This window comes from Lates calcarifer, linkage group LG5 (assembly GCF_001640805.2).
Source record: "Lates calcarifer isolate ASB-BC8 linkage group LG5, TLL_Latcal_v3, whole genome shotgun sequence".
Lineage (NCBI taxonomy): Eukaryota > Metazoa > Chordata > Actinopteri > Centropomidae > Lates > Lates calcarifer.
Genome location: NC_066837.1, coordinates 7,957,068 through 7,978,990, shown reverse-complemented (window position 1 = coordinate 7,978,990; position 21,923 = coordinate 7,957,068). Strand labels below are relative to the sequence as shown.

The 21,923-nt window shown below is 40.3% G+C and overlaps 2 protein-coding genes across 2 annotated transcripts; both read right to left on the bottom strand.

Annotated features, from left to right (window-relative positions):
- Positions 1-702: 702 nt before the first annotated feature.
- cpe (carboxypeptidase E) lies at positions 703-14,837 on the bottom strand. The gene is given in 10 exon segments (XM_018690936.2): positions 703-1,948; positions 2,264-2,382; positions 2,628-2,727; positions 3,284-3,423; positions 3,863-4,034; positions 4,036-4,046; positions 4,404-4,521; positions 5,709-5,876; positions 6,094-6,290; positions 14,427-14,837. Coding segments are annotated over 10 exon segments (1,365 nt in total). The 5' UTR covers positions 14,668-14,837; the 3' UTR covers positions 703-1,849.
- A 1,632-nt stretch (positions 14,838-16,469) lies between these two features.
- Positions 16,470-21,325, bottom strand: msmo1 (methylsterol monooxygenase 1). Its single transcript, XM_018690891.2, has 6 exons — positions 21,176-21,325; positions 19,709-20,002; positions 19,470-19,618; positions 18,278-18,404; positions 17,956-18,110; positions 16,470-16,955 (listed from the first exon to the last, which is right to left on the bottom strand). Exons 2-6 carry the CDS (start codon positions 19,961-19,963, stop codon positions 16,766-16,768), a joined length of 876 nt encoding a protein of 291 aa, XP_018546407.1. The 5' UTR covers positions 19,964-20,002; positions 21,176-21,325; the 3' UTR covers positions 16,470-16,765.
- Positions 21,326-21,923: the final 598 nt, after the last annotated feature.

Here is a 21,923-nt window from a genome sequence, read left to right as displayed (position 1 = left end):
GCAAACCCTGGCATCCCGGGAATATGCATTTGCAGGACCACGGCATAGCTAGCTAGCAAAGCCGACAAACCTAAAGTCAATGCTCAAGGCCTAATGCTAATGCAGCTCTGCAATTTATAATGGTCTTAGGGGCGGGGTTATGCTGAGTGGTTGCTCCAATGCGTCATCGAGCCACCGTTTCAGACCCGCCCATTCCATCCTGAGAATGAAACTGATGGAAAACTCTGAAACGGTCCAACTCCACAATGCAGCGATACAGTGTTTATTTAGTTTATTATCTGACGTTAATTATGTGTTTATAGACAAATCTCTGAATTTGATTTTCAGGGCCCCCTAGCGGCCAGCAATAGAAACGACCGCATGCACGGAAACTGAAACTGTTCAGATAAGAAACGTTTCAGTTAGCAGGTTACTTGGACTGAGTTGAACAATTTTTTGTTTTAATTTTTTTCCACATAAATATGCTATTTGAAAGAATATAGAAGTACTTAAAATATTGTACAACCAGCCAAGTACCTTGAAAAACTGCACATAGAAGAACTAGTGCTGTTCTAAAGGGTGGTTACACCAAATATTGATTTTATTTTATAAACCATTCATTGCCTTACTTTTGAATTCATCTGTACTTTTGTATTTATATCCTGCAGCCTGTTTCTGTCTGAAGAATAATCCCTGAAAGAAAAAAAGGCGACAACACTACAGTTTGACAACATAAAGAGGGGAGTTTTATTGATCAGTTCATTCTTTACATTTTGTATCTGTTTCTATAGCTATACATTCATTAAATTCTTTCTGTGGTCTCAAACCAAGCAGAACTGCATCCATGCAGTCAGCTAAACTTTCCATGTCCACTCAGAAGCTTAGTGTTAGTATATAGTTGAAAAACAACTACTCTACCACAGTTCCTTATGTACTATAGTATTCCCTGTGTAGTGCACATACAAAGGAATGGCTTTGGGTAGACTTGAGGTGGACAGATTTATAGGTGTTATGGCCTTGTTTTCTTTGATTGTTTTTTAAATTTTTTGTTACAAAAACCAGACAGTTCTTGCTATATCTACTTCATAAATACAGTATATATTATAACCATTCACCTTGTGCTAAAATCAAAGCTGTGCTGCAGTCAGTTAAAAAAAAAAATCTCAACATCACTAACATACAGGATAATGATTTTGCCTGTATAGATTGTTTACAATATAATGTTTACAGTGGTCTTACAGTGTTTTTAATGTCCCTGATTATCTCAAAACCATAGTTGTATTCTTTTATATTACAGGAAAGAAACAGAGGAAAAGTATTTGTCAGAGCGTGTGTTTACAGTTACAGGGAAGTAAAAGGGTGTGTGTCTTTGTGTGCACAAGGGCTGTGTATTTGTGTGTTTGTACTAAAGCCTGGAGAAACAGAGACATTTAAAACAGGAAAAATGACAAATTCTTCTGAACAGAGCCACGTGGTTAATGATGTAAACGGCTCTTTTACATACATTGTTACTCAGTCACTCATTGGTTATATAGATGGGTGCTATGGTTTTCAATCACGTGTACGATAAAGAACACAACACCACAGGAATCAACACCAATCTCACTGCCGTCAAACTGCCTGCAAATTCCTCCCGTGTCCGTCATTGTGTCTGTGCAGGATATTTAAACAATCTACAGGAGTATGAGGCAAATCGTTACATTAATAAACAATATAATCAATTAAAATAATGATTGAAAGAGAACAAAACAAATAAGAGACAATATATTCTTTTTTCCTGTTTTTTTTCTTTTAGAGTGGACGGGCACACAGAATGTTGAATATATTACATCGATGTGCGGACGGTCCGATCAGTAACCAGACAAACGCTTTAGAAGTTCAGTGTCTCTGACATCATCTTCCACCAGTCCATCAGCTCCTCCCGCTCCTCCTCCTTCCTCTCCATCAGAGACTCCAGCTCAAAATCCACCTGAGACGGAAACAGAGAGAACAGAGAGAACAGAGAGACGTTAAAACCAGGACAGACAAGATGGTGCAAGCATCAGTCAGATGTATAGTATTTTCTTATCTATTAGAGGAGCTTCATATTGCATCTTTTCCACTTAAAGTCTTTAACACATATTATAATATTTACAGTTCATTTGTGTTTACCTTAGACAGAAATGAAAGTGCTACTGGTACAGGACGTTCAAAAACTTTTTACTACTACATACTGCAGTCACCTTTTGGAAAAAAAGGACAACACAGCCGTGTTTTGGTTGTTTTATTTGTCTGTGAGTCTTACCCTGGTTGCAGGGCTGTAGGGAACAGCCACCTTTTTGATGACAGTCAGGTATCCTGGAGCAGAAGCTGCTACTTTGTAGTTTCCTGGAGCCAGCAGGCGCCAGTAATCTCCATCTTTGGCTACAAAATACAGATCACCTTATTGATACATTTGATCAACAAACAGAGTTAACAGGAAAACAGGTAATAATCACATTCCAACCATCATGGAGCAGGTGCAAGTGGTAGAAAATGAGAAATGGTGTAGTACCCATCATGTCCACAAGATGGAGGCATTGCAGCATCTTATGATTACATCTCTTGTACATGTGTAGTGTAGTGTTACAAAATGTGTGTATATCTAAATTTGCACTGGATGCTGATACCTGTGGTGATGTCATGGTCAATACCCTCCACAGAGATGGTGGCATTGGAAATGGCGTTGCCCTGGAGGTCACGCACGAAGCCCTTGACTCCACGGTGAACCTATGTACAACACACACATTGACGCACAAGAAGAAGAAGAAGCATATTAAGCATATTAAGTTTGGTTGAAAGATTCAGAAATGCATTTGTTTGGGGTTTGAATGTACTCTTTGAGAGAAAGATGAAACAAAATTTTGACTTTATTATGATAGTGAAAAACAACAGCCCGACAACACTTAGAGCAACTAATGTTATGTTAGTAAAAGTGGTGAAATGTTCACCACCACAATCCTCTAAGGCTGAGGTGGGTGGTTGGGACATGTGCCTGTGAGACCATGGATTGTGTCCCACCACCTATCAAAAGTTAATCCCCAACCTTGGTCAGTTAGTTTTAGTCAGGTTAGCGTAAACATACTTTAATCATAAAGGTATCAAATCAGAAAATGCATCTTGTGTAGTTTAAAGGCGGCCATTTTGGCAATGACAAACACACTTGTTTTGTCTTTCATTTTCTGTTGAACACCATAGTTTTATTTTTGAGTTAGCTTCATCAAATACACCAATGAAAAGAGATGAGAATGTTGATTTTTATTTGTAGTCCTGGTATGCAGCCTACCTGCTCAATATAGCTGACCAGTGAGTTGCGGTTCTGCTCCCAGTAGGTCTTGAGTGTGTCCTCATTGGGGAACTTATCACAGCTGAGCTCCAGAGTGATCTCAAAGCAGTTGCTGCTGAGGTAGTTGAAATCCTGCATTCCTGTGAGGAGAGAGAATGAATTTGGAAAGTCCTGCCAATATGTCAACATGGTCTAGTTTATATGAACAGATTTCCAGTATCTGCACTGCTGTAAATGCCTATACAGTGCAGAAATGCTAAAGATATGCAATGGTTTTAATTGTCCAGCAGAGAGCACTGACAACTGACAACCCCTTCAATGCATGTCTTAGTCACAATTCCTAAGTAACCAAATTTAAGGGATCTTATTAAATACTTTTTTTTCTTGGGTTAAAAATGTCCTATAACCGGATATAATAAATTTTCTACATGTTCAAATATAGTCACCGAAGAGGTAGAAAACCATGGTTAGTGGTCATGGTCAGTGTTTGACCAGGTCTTGGCCAGTTTTAACATATCAAGTGTCTTCTTATATGACAATCACCAGAGCCACACACACAGGGAGCTTGTTGTTGCTTACCTCCTGGCACACTGTACCAGGCCCCTCCGTTAGTGATGCCATCTTTGAAGCTGGAGTCATCATCGTTCTTACGGCATGGGGGTCGGTGAGGGTCGGACATTACTGGGTTGTACATGGAGTAGGCCCTTGCCAGAGACTTGAACATCACATCATCTGGACTAGCGCTGTACTCAGTGAGTGGATCCTTAAAGGAGAAATGAGAGGGAAGGGAACAAACAAGTGCATAATGTTTAGACAGCGGCCGTGATAAAGTATCAACTGAACACCTGCATCTGCAACACATTAAACCTTTGCCTGCGCAAACACATTTTGTTCACTTTGGGTAATAATGCACAGGAAGCCATAGAAGGAAACATTCTCCATCTGATTTAAATTAGAGTTACGACATTCTGTAGAAAAACTAATAAAATGTTTGTTGTTAAGGGTCTAATATTTATTACATTAAATCTGTGGAAACATTCTCATATAGAGGAAGGGAACAGTTTATATACAATTTAACGACACAAACAGGGTGTGTATGAGATTGTGTGTGTTTATGTACCAGTGCGGGTCTCATCGTATGGGTAATTGGCCACCACATCTCCTCCATGCAGGTTAGCTGAGAGGACAAAGGGGATATCCATGATCCAGTGGATCACTGCCTTGGTCTCTGGAGCCAGCTGCAAAGGCAAAACATCATAAATTACCAGTATATAAAAATACATACATGCTGCACCTGCAAAGGAGTCAGAGGCATTTCTGAATCTGCATTATCACCACATCCAACTACATACACCAGATGTCTTATAAAGCATTAAAAGATAAAACTGACTACATTCTATATTTTTCTTTAAGACTAAAACCAACAATGAATTGATCTAACCAACAAGTAAAACTTGGTATTGGTTATTCCTCTGTGAAATACATTAGATCCTTTGTAGCTAAAAACTATTGTTACACATTAATGAGCCACACTGTTGCACTGCGTTACATATTCCTTCATCACAATGACCATGGGCAGTGAAATTTATTTCAAACCTGCTGTAACTGATTTTTGTAATTGCCGCTTGGGCAGAACAGAGAAAATTACGCTGACATAACACCACCTTTTAGGCTGATATGGCAAACTTAATAGCAGTTTATTTAAAGATCCAGAAGTTACGCAACAACATTATCATTCATTTAGAGTCGTGTCTCTGGCCACCGCAACAGAGTAAGTCTTGTCTAAACTTGTTTGCAATTTGGTGCTGAGCAGATAGAGTGCAGTGATTTATAGAGTTTTTTTCTCTGAAAACAGCTGCCTGCTATGACCAAAAACAACACTATGAGAGTGTTTAGAGTGAACCAAAACGGCTGACGGTCAGACAGTTTAACAGTGAGCTAAAACACACCATAAAGCTCCATAAAGACAAGGGGAGCTGCAGATTTGAGAGATAATTCCCCATAAGCGACCCCTTTCACAAAGTCATTTGATGCGCTCTTATTCTAAAATATTGATTGTAGCTGCTTAAAGTCAGTCCCACAGCCAACATCCTGCAGCTGTAAATCACTCACTAGAAAACTAAACAGGCGATCTGAAAATAATTACTAATAAATACACAATTTATTCCCCAAAACAAAAACAAAACATGCTATCATGCTAAAATTAATTTGTTAGAAAAATGAAACTTTAGATATTTGTGACCCATTTTTAAAAGATTTATGTGTTCAGTAGGAATGAATGGGCTTGGGTCTGACAGCCAAAGACAAGGTAGAGCAGTCAAAAAGCACTGAGTGATGTTTTGTTGATGGGATTTCTAGACAATAAGAATTAACTCCAGCCTTTACGTCACTTAGACTGTCTTCATATGTGTGTCTGTTTGCATACCTTGGTGTTTTCATCCACGGCCTTCTTCATGTTCTGCAGCAGGTGGTTGTTGGCTCCGCCCTCCCTCTCATTGATGTAAATGATGCGGTCCAGATCAGGGAAGTTACGGTTCAGATCCACACCCTGCGCATTACTGCGGCCCACAAACCAATCCTTGATCTCTCCAGGCTGAGCAGGAAACAGGAGAGGATGTTCAGACAGACAGAGATTGTGCTGAGCTTTAGCAATTGCCATTCTTAAACGCAGCATATGTGTAATTGAAAGCCAAGACTTGTAGTTACTTAGTCAGTGTTTGTAGTCTTACAGGCTTAATGTGTCTGGCGTTAAATCCTTGGATCAGGTTTGTGCATACATAGTGTTTGTTTTTGTCATGCTGTGTCATCACCTGTGAGGCGGCCTTCTCAAAACCGTCTGGGTTCATGGAGGGCATGAGGTGGATGCGGGTGTTGTGGATGAGGTCGATGATGGTCTCGTTGCCTTGCTGGTACTGGTTGCACAGGTACTGGGCCAGGTAGATGAGCAGCTCTCTGCCCACTGCCTCGTTGCCATGCATGTTGGCGATGTACTTAAACTCAGGCTCACCTGCAGGAAACAAAAACACACTTGCTGTGTTACTGCGTCACACACAGGTGCTATAATTCGACATTATGTATTCAGCCCTCATCTGTGCACTGGTTATGGCTGAGGATGAGAGGCTGAACAGAATTTGAATTAGACACACACGATTTTAAAAGAGGGGAAAGATTCAAACAAGATTTACACCAAATGCATCTATGACAAGCTTAAACCAATCACACTTACCCTCACAAAACACACCTGGCCACGTAATCCCAAAGAGAAATATCACAACAACGTCACTCTTTGTGTGAAAAGGTGATTTCAGTCAGTCGTCATGGAAACAAACATTTCCTTTATCTCTTTTGGACCAAGAGAAGGTCACTGATAAAGCGTCCTCATTTGTTACGGAGGTTACCCTGGACACAGATACCCTCTAGACCAACTATAACACTGGGCCTTCACACTCCAGCAGTGACAAACACACTGACTCATCAGCTGAAGGGTTGAACACAACTGAACACTGCAGTCCAGGACTCCATTTGGACAATAATGACCGAGAGACGGTGGATTATTGGGTGACACTGTCACAGACTGTTCTGCCTGAATCTCGCCCGAGTGACAGATCAGATTCGACTAAATCACAGAGAGACTGACTCCCGGACAACATTAGGGTCCTCAGGGACACTTGCAACCTGGATGTCACTTGTAATGTAGCTTATCGGTCAGCCTCTCAGCTCATGTTGTCAGCGTCCTCAAAGAAGACAACCAAAAATAACGCTTTCATCACAGTAAAGAGTGACATGAACAAAAAGCCATAATCTTAAATGAACATTTTTACATGTGAAAACACATAAAAATGGGAAATGTGCCATCATTTAGTGATAATGAAAGTTGTTTATGATGGATTCATCTCATAAATTATGACTCTCTAGTTTCTCCTACATAACAGTACATCAGTCACTTTTTATAATATAAAGTATTGTATTGGTTTTGGTTATTCAAAATCTAATTTGTGGTATTGCTGATCCCTAATGAACACCACATATGCTGCTACACTTTGTCTTTATGTTCCTTAGACAGTGTAATATGAAAGTACACATTGGTGGATTAATCTATGTCAGTGTATGGGCATAAAAACACAACCACACTGCTTTACTTTTCCTGTCCTTTATCTTGGACATATTGTCTGTGTTTTAAATTTAAGAGCTATTTATATCACTGTGTTTTAATGACTGAGGCTCTCACCATCTGTTTCATATACTAATCAGCCTCGCTTCTCTTCTCTTCATGTATACAAATACAAAAAGAGCACACGATAAAGACAAGTGCTACAAAGGAGCTATATAAAGTCCTTTTACAAAATGACAAAGAGACGAAGTACGAGCTACAGTACACACTCTTTTGATTAACTACAAACCAGAGATTAGTGGCTTTCTGGGGCTGTACGACAACAAAGAACTTCTCTGAGCAGTGATGAAAAAAATCTTTTGTTCAGAGTTATGAGTTCTGAAATGTAGCTCAAGACCAGCAGATGGTGAGGAGTGTGTGTGTGTGTCTGAAGCCAAAATGCAGCAGGGGTCCTGTTTTTATTGGGGGTTTTTGTGTGTGTTTTCTGCCTCTACTCTGATTTGAGCATTTTCAAGGCTTCTTTTTCTCCTATTTACATTTTTCACTTCATTAAAACTAATGTGTGAAGTTACACTGCAGACTAATGATGCTTTCACGATGCAAGAGTGCCAATATTGTCACATTTGCATCTTTTTTTTAATCAATTTTTAGCTGATTTCTGAGCGTTTGATGTATCGCTAAAATAATCCCAGCGGCTTCATGAGTGAGTAACACACTCACACACACACACACACTGCCCAGTACACATCTGGTAGTCAGGTTATTTTTAAAATGCTTGAATCTGGTTCCTCTCTGAGCTGCTACTAATGATTTCAAGACCACAATTAACTCTTTCCGTCCTGACGTCGGAGAATGATTTTTACAGGCTTCAGGGGCCTGACAGAGCTGTCAAACACATGCACTCACACGTTCACACACACACACACACACACACACTTTGAAGCTCGACTCTGACAAAATGAGTTACTATGATTTAAGCTATTACACAGATGCTCAGTATCTAGAGGCCTTTGCTTTCTCCCTTAGGAAACATGTTTTTATGTAGTTGATGTCCATGTTAGTGTGTGGCAGAAAACAGAGCTTATACATGTTTAATACATGAAGAACAGTTGACATACACGGAAACGATTGTAGTCACTGTGTGTGCCAACACATAGAGATATTGATGAATTTAAGATGTGTTTCAGCATCCAAGAGGAGGCGCTAAGTGCTGCATAAATTCCCAATGACACTTTCATTTGTATTAATACCATTAATTAATTATCATTTTTACTAACTCACACTTATGTAACAGCTCTATTTACTCTTTTTGTATCATCTTCTTCTTCATCTTCTTCTTATGTTCACACTTTTGACCAGAGGATGCATTTACACGATGGCGAGCATGATGTGTCACTGCGGAGGTGGATCAAATCAAAATGTCCTTTATCTTCTCAGGTCAACTGTTCTCTGTTCTCTGTCTTCTCCCTCTTTTCTAGATTAGAGCTATTTCCAAGTAGAGCTTTTATTCTTTCAGACAGTTCCCTTCTTTTAAAAACAAACATGTGATAGCAAGTTCCAATTTGCAAAGCTCACAGATGAAGTCATTATATGTAAAAACAACATTTCAAATAAGTTAATGTACAAATGTTTAAAGTGTGCAGGGTGAAAATAGAGCGCTCCCAGGAATTTAATGATTTTTAACCTTCAAGGCAGACATCCATGTGAGCAAAGACGTATTTATCAAACAAATTATTATTATTAGTATTACTGGAATTGTTACCATTATTATTTATATTAGCTGTTTTATGTATGTTTTTCTTTCTGTCTTGTTTTGTCTAACAAGCCGTCCCAAGCCCAAACTTATTCTCTTTATGACCCAGAACATAAAGAACTAGCAAATCTTCACATCACAGAAGATGAAAATATTTCATTTAAATAGATTAATTGTTAATTAATTGTTTTAGCACACATAAAGATAAACTGCCTTTTCTTCTCCTCCCTTTAACTGATTCCTGCTCCCCACAGGTCAATATATTTCATCCAATGAGGGGAAAAACCCACTGCATCGTGCTACGCTTTGTCAGGAATTATCAGAAGTGTGTGACAGGCAATCAATATGGTCTCCTGGGCAACCACGTAATAATGACTGCAGCTGCAACGTCATTAGGGAAGCACCACATTAGAAGGCTCTCAGTCGTTGTGGCAACCCTGACAGGGGCAGGTGCTCGGGGAGACAAATCAGCTCAGAGGTTGAGTAAACACACTCTCTCTCTCTGCGTCTGTCTCGTGCTCATACACACGCACACACTCATATACAACTAGTGTGTTAGCTCTGGATGACTGGCAGCTTTGTCATCTGATATTACAGAGACACACATACACATACAGCACAGACAAAGCACCAAAACAGGTCAAATAAATCATTTCAGAGTGCTATTGAGAGCTATAGGTGCTCTTCTTGTCTCACTTTTACTACTTTCTGTGACTGGAAGGGATGTCTCTTTTTAAAAATAAGATTTCTTATATTCCATTGAATTCTTTCATCCATTTCATAATAGAAACACTGCAAATACATGTTTTAAAATTTCTACATTGATACTACATAGTTATTGTACGTATTTATGACAATCCTAATCTTAAACACGAACTTTGTGTCCAACAAACAGTCCAAAACACAAACACAAAGATGCTCTATACCTGTACAAGACAGTAAAATTCTTCATTTTAACAATGATAAAACAGCAATACATTTCTTAGCATTTAACACTGGTACAGAGTCAAAGCCATGTGGGAACTGTGTGCTAACATTCAAGTTACAAAAGCTGACTGCAAACAGAGTGACAAAGAATAAGCCTGAAAAATGGACAGGAAATCCCATCAACATCCACAGAAGCCGGTGGACGAGAGGCTATGAAAGGAGGTGGGACTCTGGCTGTCTGCTGGTCTACTTGTATGGCCAACACACAGCACGACACGAAGAGACGTCACACAGGATGTTGAGACACAGAGGGTAAAGGAGGATGCATGCGGGTGCCTGATGTATTATAAATGACTTCTGGCTGATGCCTTGGCCTTTCTCTCATCCTCTTTCCGTTTCTGCTTCTCCCTTATTCCCTCTACGGTCTCTGGCTCACCTCTCCTTTTCACCCTCATCATGCTCACACTCCTAAATACTTCCAGTTTTTTCAATCATCATTCCTTTTTTTCTTATCTCCCATCCGCTCCTCCTTCTTGTCAGCTGTTTTTGCTATCTCTGCAGTGTAGGTTTCTCAAAGCTAAACTCTTCAAATATCTACAGGGTTTACACACACTGCTCCATTTTTCTGTCTTCTATTAAGAACATGTTTCATTATATAGCCACTTTACATTCAATATACCATATGTCATTTGATATGCTTGTATCCAGCAGTGTCTGGCTGCTATGCATCTGTGTGCGTGCTCACTGGGGATTACATACTTCCTCTGTCGTCAGATAAAACAGTCCAGTGTGGAGTCTTATGACAGTCTCGACCACATGAGATCTACAGAGTCTACAGCATGCTGGATAAAGCAGCGCTTCATACTGACACGACTGTTTTTTTTTTTTTTTACCTTCAGACAAAGTCAATCCATTACAAGATAGGGTTTCTGCTCATATTAGAAGCCTTGTAAATAGTTCCAGACACCAGAGTCAAAATAGTTTAGCCAGAGCCCATTTCACTGAGGAGAAACCCCCTTTTTTTAGCTTGTGTACACTCAAATCTGATCCAGCTGTGAGATGTAAACACCTCCTTCATGTGAAAAAACATGTCACCCATGTTTAGCGGTGGAAGAAGTATTTAGGTCTTTTACTTTAGTAAAAGTAACAGTACCTCACTTTAAAAATGCATCATTACAAGTAAAAGTCCTTCATTCAAACTCTAATGTGTAGGCTACCACCATCAAAATGTAGACCACTTAAAGTATCAAAAGAAAACTGACCTGTTAGCTAGCTGTTTTCAGGCTTTGTGCTAAGCTAAGCTAACCAGCTGCTGGCTGCAGCCTTACGTTTTGCCTTAAACCTGCATTGTGAAAACAAACTATAAACACAACATCTGATATATTATCACCATTTAAGTTGACATAGCAGTTGTTTTTACACATCCAGCAAACACAGAGTAACATTAGCATTCATTTGGGGTCATGTTTATGTTCACATGATGAATGAAATATATCATTTCCTTTCGAAGACCTTGTAACGGGTATTTCTCTCATTTTTTCCATTCTTCTGTTATTGTGTGAATGCAGTATACTGTAAGTCTAATATTCGCTCTCAGTTTCGAACTCCACCAGCTTCTTGAGGGGGCTAAATCCAGCTCTTTAGTGGCTAATTGTTCTACTTTCTTCACTTACTAGTTGCTAATTTTGTCTGTTGCTTGTTGCTGCCAGGTGGAACAACTAGCAAACAGTTTGTTTTCAGAGCTTTTTACAGGGAACAGTTGCCTGAGAGCACAGAGTCAACCAAAACATTTAAAATGCGAATTTGTGTGATATTTCTCTGTGAGTTCATCACTATGAGTAACCCCTGTCAGATACAACTAGTCACTGTTGATATAAAAATGATAACAGCCTCTTTTAGTGCAGTAATTCATGTCCTCAGTTGCTTTCCAGCACTGCCCGTGTCCTACACTGCATGCACTGTATATTAATATGTAACCAGTATGTTTACACTCTTGGCTATAGGCAGTTTCCTGTGCCGCAGTGTATGACAGATGGCTGCTTACTGACAGATGCATGAGCTCAGGACCATCATCCTCCGGAGCACAGTCAGCCAGCCAACCCCGAGCTGCCAGTCAGCTCAGTGCACTAAGCCGATCTGTTGCCCTGGCAACCGCTATTTCGGCTCCACCTTAGAGTTTCAACACATTGCAGGGTCAGATAAAATATTAGGCAGGGCACGCTAAAGGGAGGTTGAGAGACGTCTCCAGGTCTCTGTAGATTTTATTCGTCTTGTCTCACACACTCATTTATCATCATTCCTTCCCCTTACATTGAAACCATCATCATCCTTTTTTTCCCTCCTTCTCCTTTGCCCTATCAGTGTCTGGAGCTCATCTGCCTGTTTCCTTCTCTGTTTCATCCCCCTCCTTCTCGCTGTGGATGTTTTGCTCGGCAGAGATGGAGGGAGAGAAGGGGAGAGGAGGGGGGGGAGGCGACTACCCCTGTTGGTGAAGCAGCGGCTTGGAAACTCATCTGGTAGTAATAAGGCCTCCACATCGCTACTGTGACTCATGCCTGTGCACACCCACCAGACTATTACAGGCTTATTTAGTGCGTACGTACGGTCATTAGGCTCTGTGACCATGCGAGCTGCAAAACACACTAAGCCTGTGGTGCACTGTTACAGACCACACAAATACACCCAGAGAAGAAAATACACCTTTACGCAAAAACGCCACACGAGACATACAGCTGAAATCCCACAAACTACACTGTAAACTATATATACAGTAATTACAGACAAAGTCTCTCCTCTCTTCTGAGGGCTCTGCTTCAGGATTACTGTGATGAAATTAATCACTTCCTGCAGTGTGTCAGCTTGTGTTTGGCAAGTTGGACAGGAATCACTGACACTGTTCCCGCCCGGACATTCATTAAAGGTTCATTTGAAAGGTTAAATGTACTACCACCTAACCCATTAATGTTGCATTATTGCTCCTGGTGTCAACAGTGTTCCTCTTGCTATCAGAAGTACACAGTGTACCTGACTGTACTGGTAGCTTTCTGGTTTTCCCAGATGGATTGAAGCCCAATGAAAAATTGGTCTGAGTACAGTTGGTTTGATTTGTTGACATTTCCCAGAGATAAAACAATGAAGCTCTGGATCTATTTGCATCCTTATCCCTGGTGTTTTCATTACAGTCCACCATTTATTAAATGTTAGATATTAAGAAATAACCCGTCAACGGCTAAGAAATTAGACAATTTGATCATGTATAGTCTGCATTAATTCCAGCCTTAAAGAAAACACAACAGAGAAAAGTTTATCACACAAACAACTGAAGCTGATGCAGGCACATCCTCTCTGTTTTTCCAAAAAGCTATTGAGTTCCAGGTACAAACAGATGTCTTTTAAAAGTGTATGGAAGCCAGTTTTTGATGTTGTTAATTTGACAGTTTTCTGTTCCAGCTGATCATTTGAAACCACCTGGTGGATTTCAAGATGCAGTTACAGTCCTAAAGCAATAAACTCATCAAAAATACACTTTTTTAAAAAGATAAAGAGGAAGGTGCACTGCATCTCAAGAAAGCAATGGTGGTTGCCCTCATGTGCACTTCCTGTGTCTTGTGGTGTGTAAACTGTCCCCTCACACAAACAGGTCCGGTCCAGTCCTGACAACATGGACCAGTGTGATGGAGATGAAGTCATGACACAACCCATCCAGTCCTTACTGACATAAACATATCATGACTTCCAGGTTCATTTATTATTCAGTCAAAGGCTTCCTTCTTTGAACGCTATGTGAGACTCTTTGCTCTGACACTGCAGCCAGTTACTGCTGACACATCTGCTTTTGATTGGGAAAGGATCGTTAATTACAAACGCTGCCCAACGAGCCGTGTGGCACGACCCCGCCGCCTTCGGGACGTTTTCTCAGAATCACGACTCAGGATGAGCACGATGAGATCCTTATCAAACCAGCAAAATGGCGGCTTCGCGTGGCTGATCCCACAATCTATCATCTACCAGATTCCTCTGAAGTAATGCAGCAGGCCCCGCGCTCGCCGTTTTTACGCACAGCACGGAACACCTGCGCTTCGCTCCCCACCCACCCAACTGCCGTTTCAGCGACATCAGTCACACAGCTCGTTTCTCTATTAACCCTCGCAGAATAATTAGAAGAGCATAACTAAGGTGCTATGCGCAATGGTGCGTGATGAGTTTGTGTTATCACAGCGTGTGATGGTGATGGGTTCCTTCCTACTGTGAGAGTAAAGCGGGGGGGAGGGGGGTTACAAAGACAGAGGGGACGGTGGGGGTGCACCTTCACCGCAGTATGAAGCAAGACTTCGTGTATGCGTAAAACTGACCAGGCTCGTGCGTCCCGGGGTTGTCGGACATCTCCAGCACCAGCAGCTCGCGGCCCTCGAAGCTCTCCCCGATGGTGTAGATGCGGGTGATGGTCGGACACTGCAGCCACACCGACACCAGCGCTTTCCGCATCTCCTCATAACGGTGGTACTCGAAGGAGATCTCACCGTCGGTACCGGCCGCGCTGACCAGGGCGACCGCGGCGGCCCCGAATAAAACTACCGATAGGAACTGTTTCATTTTGACGTGTCCTCTTTTCCCTGTAAGCCCTGTCTGCCTGCGGCTTGGTCCCAAGCCTTATCTCTGTGCTGCAGCCTCGCTTTAGGCTATAAATATCACTCTCTCTCTCTCTCTCTCTCTCTCTCTCTCTGTGTGTCTCTCCTCCTCTCTCTGAGTGTGATGCGCTGCTGTACCTGAGCGCAGACTCCCTGTCAACCTCCAGTGTAAAGTCTGCCACAACATGTTCATTTCCGGCCACGATTTTCAAAATAAAGGTCATTACTGCAATGAGGCATTTCTAATAAGGTCTTATCAAGATATGCCTTTACCTCAAGTCAAGTCAAGTCAAGTCAAGTCAATTTATTTATATAGCGCAATTCACACAGAAGTTACCTCTAGAGGATATTCTTTTGGAGGAGTATAGACTGTGAAAAAAAGGGTATATGAGGACTTAAGGTGTTCACTAAACAAATACCAACTATACACTATGAAATAACCAAGTAAGTTGATAAAACTCAGCACGTTACTATGAAATGTTATTTCATCTTGCTTTTTTTTTTTTTTTTTTTAGTTTATTGCAGGTCAATGTTATGTCATCCAAGCAACAGCCAAAGTGAATTACTGCTAGAATTAAAGGAGATGCTTTTGTTTTTTAATTTGAGAGCATCAGTTAATTAATTTCCCTATTTACAAAAAATGAATTTGTTTAATCCGGTAAAATGTCAAATGTTAGCTGATCCAGCTTTACAAATGTGAAGAATTGGTGCTTTTATCTCTGTTCTATCACTTTAAATGAAATGTCCTTTGGTTTTGTGTGATGGTTGGACAAAAAAGTAATTTTTAAAAATTACTCTGGAAAACTGCTCCTGGCATTTTCTGACATTTTTTAAACAGTGCATTGATTAATCAGCAAAAATCATCAACAGATCAATCAATAAAGGATATAATTATTGTTTGTTGCAGGCCTCCATAAAACCTCAATAGTTTTTTTTTTCTTTCAGGTGATCCATGTTATGCTCTGACCAAAATGATAAATCCAGCTAATGAAACACACTTCCTGTTTGGTTGCAGCTGCTGCTGGCTGGCTTGATGCTACTGTGTGTGCTGGATGGGGGATGTCGGGGTGTGTCCACAGTGCAGCAGAGAAGAGATAGAGGGAACCTACTGTATATTACACTCATGAAATCATCCATTTACCCTTCCATACACACTGACTGTGTGTACAGCAAAACAACTGAAACACTTAACTGAGAAGATTCAGATCTGTGATGTTTAAACACCCAAGTCTGAGTTGTCAGTGATCCCTGTCTCTGTAGAAATTTGTCCTCTTATAGTGTCAATAATGGACAATATCTACTTAATACAGCAGCATAAACATCACTATCTGATCTGATTACATTCAGTCAAATAAAACTGCTGAAAACAACCAAACTCCTGCTCAGTTTTGTTCAAATATTTTATTCTAATATGACAAAAACAGAAAAACAAAACATGTTCCAAGGCTTCCTTTTTTGTAAAAATTAAAACAGCATCTATTTATTGTTACAGTCTTTCACAAAATAGGCTTGAACAACCAAGAAAGTTCAATATGAGCCAATCCCCTTTCATTAAAAATTTACATGGGTGCGCATCAAACACGCCTGACTTGTTCAAGAAGTCAGAGAGGGTGCATTAAAGGAGCAAAAACTGTGTCATCATGACTCAGTTCAACAGGAAGCGCTAAAGTGCTGAGACATTCAGAGGTATACAGAAGCATTTCACAAGAAACGTTGCGGTGAAACTTTTCCTTTCATTCAATGACAAAGCAAAGCAACAAATCAAAATGAGGATGTTGATGGTTTTTATTCAGCGAGCAGCTGTTGACAGAAGGAGGCAACAATACTTCCTTTGCAGAAAGGCACAGAAGGTGGACTGAAGTCAACATGCAGTCCGATTCAGAATCAAATCACAGTCAAGTTTATTCATTTAAAGTACACCCTCAGTGTGTATGTGTGTGTGTTTTACTAAGTGTACTGAGAGGAAAGCAGCGACTGTTTGTGTGCTCACTGTGAGACTCGAGGCCTCATCCCTCCTCCCGACAAAACCGGGGCGTGTGAGTGTGAACGGAGGTGCCAGTGGTTTACTGCTCCTTCTTCTCCCCCTGTTTCTGCTGGTACTTGTTGTACTGGTTGTCTGTCTTCAGCAGCTTGTCCCACCAGGTGAAGGTGGAGGCGTAGTTCCCGACGAAGTTCATGTGGTGGAAGTCGTGGAAACGAGCGCCAGCGTAGAAAGGGATCAGGTGGAGAGGGTTCAGGGGAATGTCATAGCCACTGACAGAGAGAAAAAGATAAAAAATTAAAAAGAGTTATAGCATTTATCAAAAAGATAAGAAAGTGCAAAGTATTTTACAAAAAGACAAAAAAACAGGAAGCTGCATAGATCTGTGATACAAAGAAAGAGTAAGAGAGCAACAAAAACACAGCAATACTGACTATGAAGCAATTTAAGAAAAGGCAAATCTAAAATAACGTGTTTTAGAAAAACATATAATCAAAGCTCAAGAGTTAACTTGCTTGATTAACCAAGAACTTCTGATATTATTTATACAACCAGTCTGTAAACTTTGTTTGGTGTCTTCAAAGTTTTTTGTATTCAATTGTTTTTAATTTCCTGCATACATCTATGTTTTATCTATCAAAAAAACTTCCACCAAAAATATATAAAAGCATATATTTGATTTACAATGAGCCTAAAGGAGTTCTTTGTCACCTAACAGCACAGTGTGACAGTGACATCTGGTGTTGTTTGAGGCCCTCTAGTGGTCGACCTCACGAGTTACTGACTGAGAAACGTGCAGGTTCACATGAACCATCATTTCACTGTTTATTGTTTGCAGTGAGGGAACTGCTGCTCTGTTTCTCTAGTGCTTAAAGTAGCAGTGTGTGAAGAGTTTTGTTATTGTATTATTCTATGTCATAATAATTACATCTGCATGTGAAAGTCTGAGCAGCCCTGGGAAAATTCCATATTTTGCTGATTTTTTAAGTGAAAAAACCCCTGCAGTGTTGCATTTACTGTTACTTTTTGCTTCATGAGCTTAAGAAATAGAGAGAAATTTAAAAACTGTGGCATGTGCAAAAGTTTGGGCACCCTAGGTCTCTCGGTTGGACAGTTACAACACAGAAGTCTAAATGATTAACAGCCAATTCTAAGATAGGAGGTTTAGATTAGAGTCTTCCGGCAGAAGAGAGAGGAGAGACGGGCGGCAGAGAAACTGACAGTTACAGCGCGTGTGTGCACATGTATGTGGAATCTGTTACTGTGTCCCACCTGTGGACGTCAATGGTCTCCAGCAGACGGAAAGACACCCAGGCCCACAGGAAGAACACGTGGTTACAGAAGATCATGATGCCGATGAAGAAGCCAGCTCCCAGGATGAGAGTCTCAGCAGGGTGGGCGTATTCTGCCTGCATGCCAAACGGAGCCTGAAGGACAGTGGAGAGACTGTTAATGCACCAGGACGAGTTTATACTCACTTTATCATATGAATGGGAGCTACAGCGTGCTTAATAAGTAACTGTGCTGTTGAGAGATTAACCAGAAAGTGGTGTGTTTGTGTTTATTTATCTTATCACTTGTGTGTTTTGCTCACAGTGAACTCATGGTGGACTTTGTGGATGTATTTGTAGATCCTGCGGTGATGCAGCAGGCGATGGAGGAAGTAGTGCCAGGTGTCTTCAACAACAGCACAACCGAAGCACTGGGCCAGGAGGTACGGCCTGGACGACGAGAGAGGGAGAGAGGCGCTCAGTGAGTTATTCTAACCAACAAGTCAAACAAAGGCCATAAAAGCCATTAGCTCAATTCAAAATCCTTTTTTCATCTCATCCCAAAGAGAACTTTAATGCAGGAGACCACAGTAACAACAACATACAAGAAAAAAGATGTCCAAGTTCTAAATAACTGGCTACATCATATTAATAATGTGCATTACTACATCTCCAAAAAGATATGAACTGGATGTATCAGGCTAGATAATGTATTATTAATCTGTTTTTTCACATAAATCATTTTTATTGTAAAACAAAGTTCAATATTAATGGTCAATATTATAATTTTGGACAGTTTATAAACCATCTATGCATGGGCTCCCACTGTTCTGACAGTGATGTCAAAGCTGGGCACAACCACACTTTCCCAAAAAATGGACTGATAAAAACCTGGCTGTACGAATACATCACATATCACAAAATCACACATTTTAAAATACTGCCCTGTACTTGAATAGTTCACATTTTGTAACTTTGGCAATGGCCAGAAAGACTGTCATCTTTTTTCACTGTCCTGTGGTACAGACTTTTTGGTAGGGGTTTGCCACACATATTTTACGTTTCATTAATAAACCTTCTACTTTTACTTTTCTTTCAGAAATCTGAAATTTCTTGCACTCTTTAAGCCAAATGAAGAATAAAAGTTCCTTAAGTTCATCACTGGATCATTGTCTGAAATTATGTAATGTAAAACTTGTGGGTTTTTCATTCATTATTTACTTTATTTTCTTTTAATCCTTGCCTCTCTTTACTGATTGTCATAATGTAGTTTTATTTCTTATTGGGCCTTATGTAGATCCTCTATACCCTTGTCTGTTGTTGGACTGTATGTTCTTTATAAGGCTTTGTGTAATATATTGCTTCTGTGCTATTTGTACACTGTATTAAATATTTTGTCAATAAAGTTGGAAAAATGGGTGAGTAGCAGCAGAACTACTCCACTTTACAGTAGGTCATATCTAAAGTACTTTGAATGTGATGCATTGAGGTGTGTATTACTGTCATGACACTGACCAGCGCGGCATGGAGTCCCAGTCGTACGGGATGTTGAAGAATTCAGTGAAGTAGTAGGTCCCACAGATGAGAGGCAGCTGGATACAGAAATGGTTGAACAGCAGCATCTTGAAACACCTCCACTGTTTCTCCCAGGTCTCTGGCTTGTCCTGCACACACAGTGGGAATGTTATTATTTAGAGAAACCTCAGACTGTAGCAATAAAATAATTTCCAACAACCAGAAACAGACACGCAGACCTGTTGGATTTTGTATTTCTGCATGAAGGGCATGAACTGGAAGAGGAAGCCAGGTAGGCAGAAGAGGAAATAGATGAACTCATGGACAATGAGCGACCCCCAGGTGGCAATCTGGAACTTGGTGTAGTTGTCCAGCATGTAGCCCCAGGCACGTTCCAGGGAGGGCTGGAGGGGGTTTTGTGGCAGCACTGCATCTACATACTCCACTGCAAGGTAGGCAGAGCTCAAGATGTCTGCCGTGCCGTTCACCGCCATGATGGACAACGCGAGGTGACTGCCGGTCTGGAGAGAAGACTGGAAAACCACCACAAAAACAACATAGGTCATTTCATAATCATATCTAAAGAAGGGTTAATGAAAAATAGGATGGTTCAATATAAGGGAATTTAATTAATTATGGCACTGATAATACATCAGAAACATAGAAATATAGAACAAAAATATTCTATAACTCACAGGAATTAATCAGTTAAATTATAGGAATTCAATGCTTTATTATGCTCCACATGCACAGTAGTTAACTGTTGTTAAACTCTTAACTTTAATGTCAATTTATTATTCAGATCCTTTACCTCAGTAACAGCAGCAGTAACACAGTGCAAAAACACTTTTTTTTTGTCCATATAAAAGACTTGCTGTCAACAAAGTGCACTCTAAGTTTGTGGCTCTCAAATGTAGTGGAGTAAGTGCCCCTAAAAACAAAACCAAAAAAACCCCTAAAAATTAAACTCAAATAAATCTGACTATTAGACTATTGTTTACCATGCGTGCTGTAAAGTTCACTATAAATACTAATTAGATAATCCACAGTAAGCTGCACATATACAGTCCCTTCTTCCTCTCTTCCTCTTTTTTTTTTTTTTTTTTTTACAGCATTATAGCTTTTGACCACATCTCCACATCAGTTTTTATACCTTGTAGCCTACAGGTTTTCATTATTAATTTGGAGCAGAATAGCCGTGGTGCATTGTACCATAAAAATAGCTGTCTAATGTGTCCAAGCAAGCAGTGCTAAACGCTATTTAATTCAATAAATACTACTTGCAAGCATGCAGAAAGGCAGTAATAGCAGACTGTTTGAGCAGCTACTTCTTCGCTTCAATGCACCAAAATGATAAACACTTACAGCCTCTACAAGTCTGTTATAATCCCATACAAAAGACTTCGACAGATATAACATCCTGCTACCTCTCTCTGTTTGACCCATGCGACATTAATGTCCCTTACAATAGTTAGTGTGTCACTACTTTTTGCACACTGACTCGAAGAAGTGTTTATTATTTAAAAAACCGTCTGTCTCAAATAGCACAGGCCTACATATCTTTTAAAGAATTTCACAAGTGGCAACCCAACTTTCTGCTTCCATTCTGGATCCTTACGCCCGAATAACTAATAAACATTTACCACAGCAGCAGAAAAGTCCGCTAAATATTTCAGTTGGCGTAGAAAACAACGTTTGCTTCTCACCTTTCCGCGGTACGTCCCGTCTACCTGAGCGAGAGGCGGACGGCCCGGGAGAAGTACAGTGATATCCAACTATCTGATTGGCCGAAAGGAGAGGAGACTGACGTCGGAGGGCCGAGCGGCGTCTCTGATTGGTCCGCGGGATGGAGTGATGATAGTGAGACTGGAGGTTTCTACAGCAACAGCCAATCAGAGGCGTGCTCTGCTTTCATAACCTTTAGCAGTGTTGAATGGAGCGTCTGAGGGAAGAGATGGGGTGGTCAGACAACTTTGAGTCATAGTTACATGTGTCCCTCATCTTAAACAGACTGTAACTTCAAACGTTTAGAAATGTTGTAGAGAATCTGACAATTAAATTGTGAGAAATAATATCCTAACAAACTAATAACAACTGGTGTTTTTCCATTTGAAAGACAGTAAATAAAAATACGTCACTATGTCTTACAAATTACATCTTGTAGCCCAGTCTTTGGCATATTTAACATTTAATCATGACAAGGGCTGAGAAGAATTGAAACTGTGTCTATATGATCCATCAAAACATTACTTTTGCACAAAAGTTTAAGGCATGAAAATTTAAGTGAAGATGCTTTAAAAATAATGGCATATGCAGGAGAATGTCATCTATCAGTAATATATTATTACATATTATTATTACTGATGCAATATGAGCAGCATTTTAATGTTACAGCTGCCAGTTCATGATGTTAGGTAGATTAATCAGTGACAATGCAACACATTTTATGATTAT

Excerpts from the sequence above, each read along its gene's own strand:
- msmo1 (XM_018690891.2), bottom strand. The coding sequence starts at position 19,963 with ATGGCGGTGAACGGCACGGCAGACATCTTGAGCTCTGCCTACCTTGCA. Across the intron at positions 19,619-19,708 it reads AGAAATACAAAATCCAACAG|GACAAGCCAGAGACCTGGGA; the intron begins GTCTGCGTGTCT and ends CTGTGTGTGCAG. Across the intron at positions 16,956-17,955 it reads GAGACCATTGACGTCCACAG|TGGCTATGACATTCCCCTGA; the intron begins GTGGGACACAGT and ends TCTCTCTGTCAG.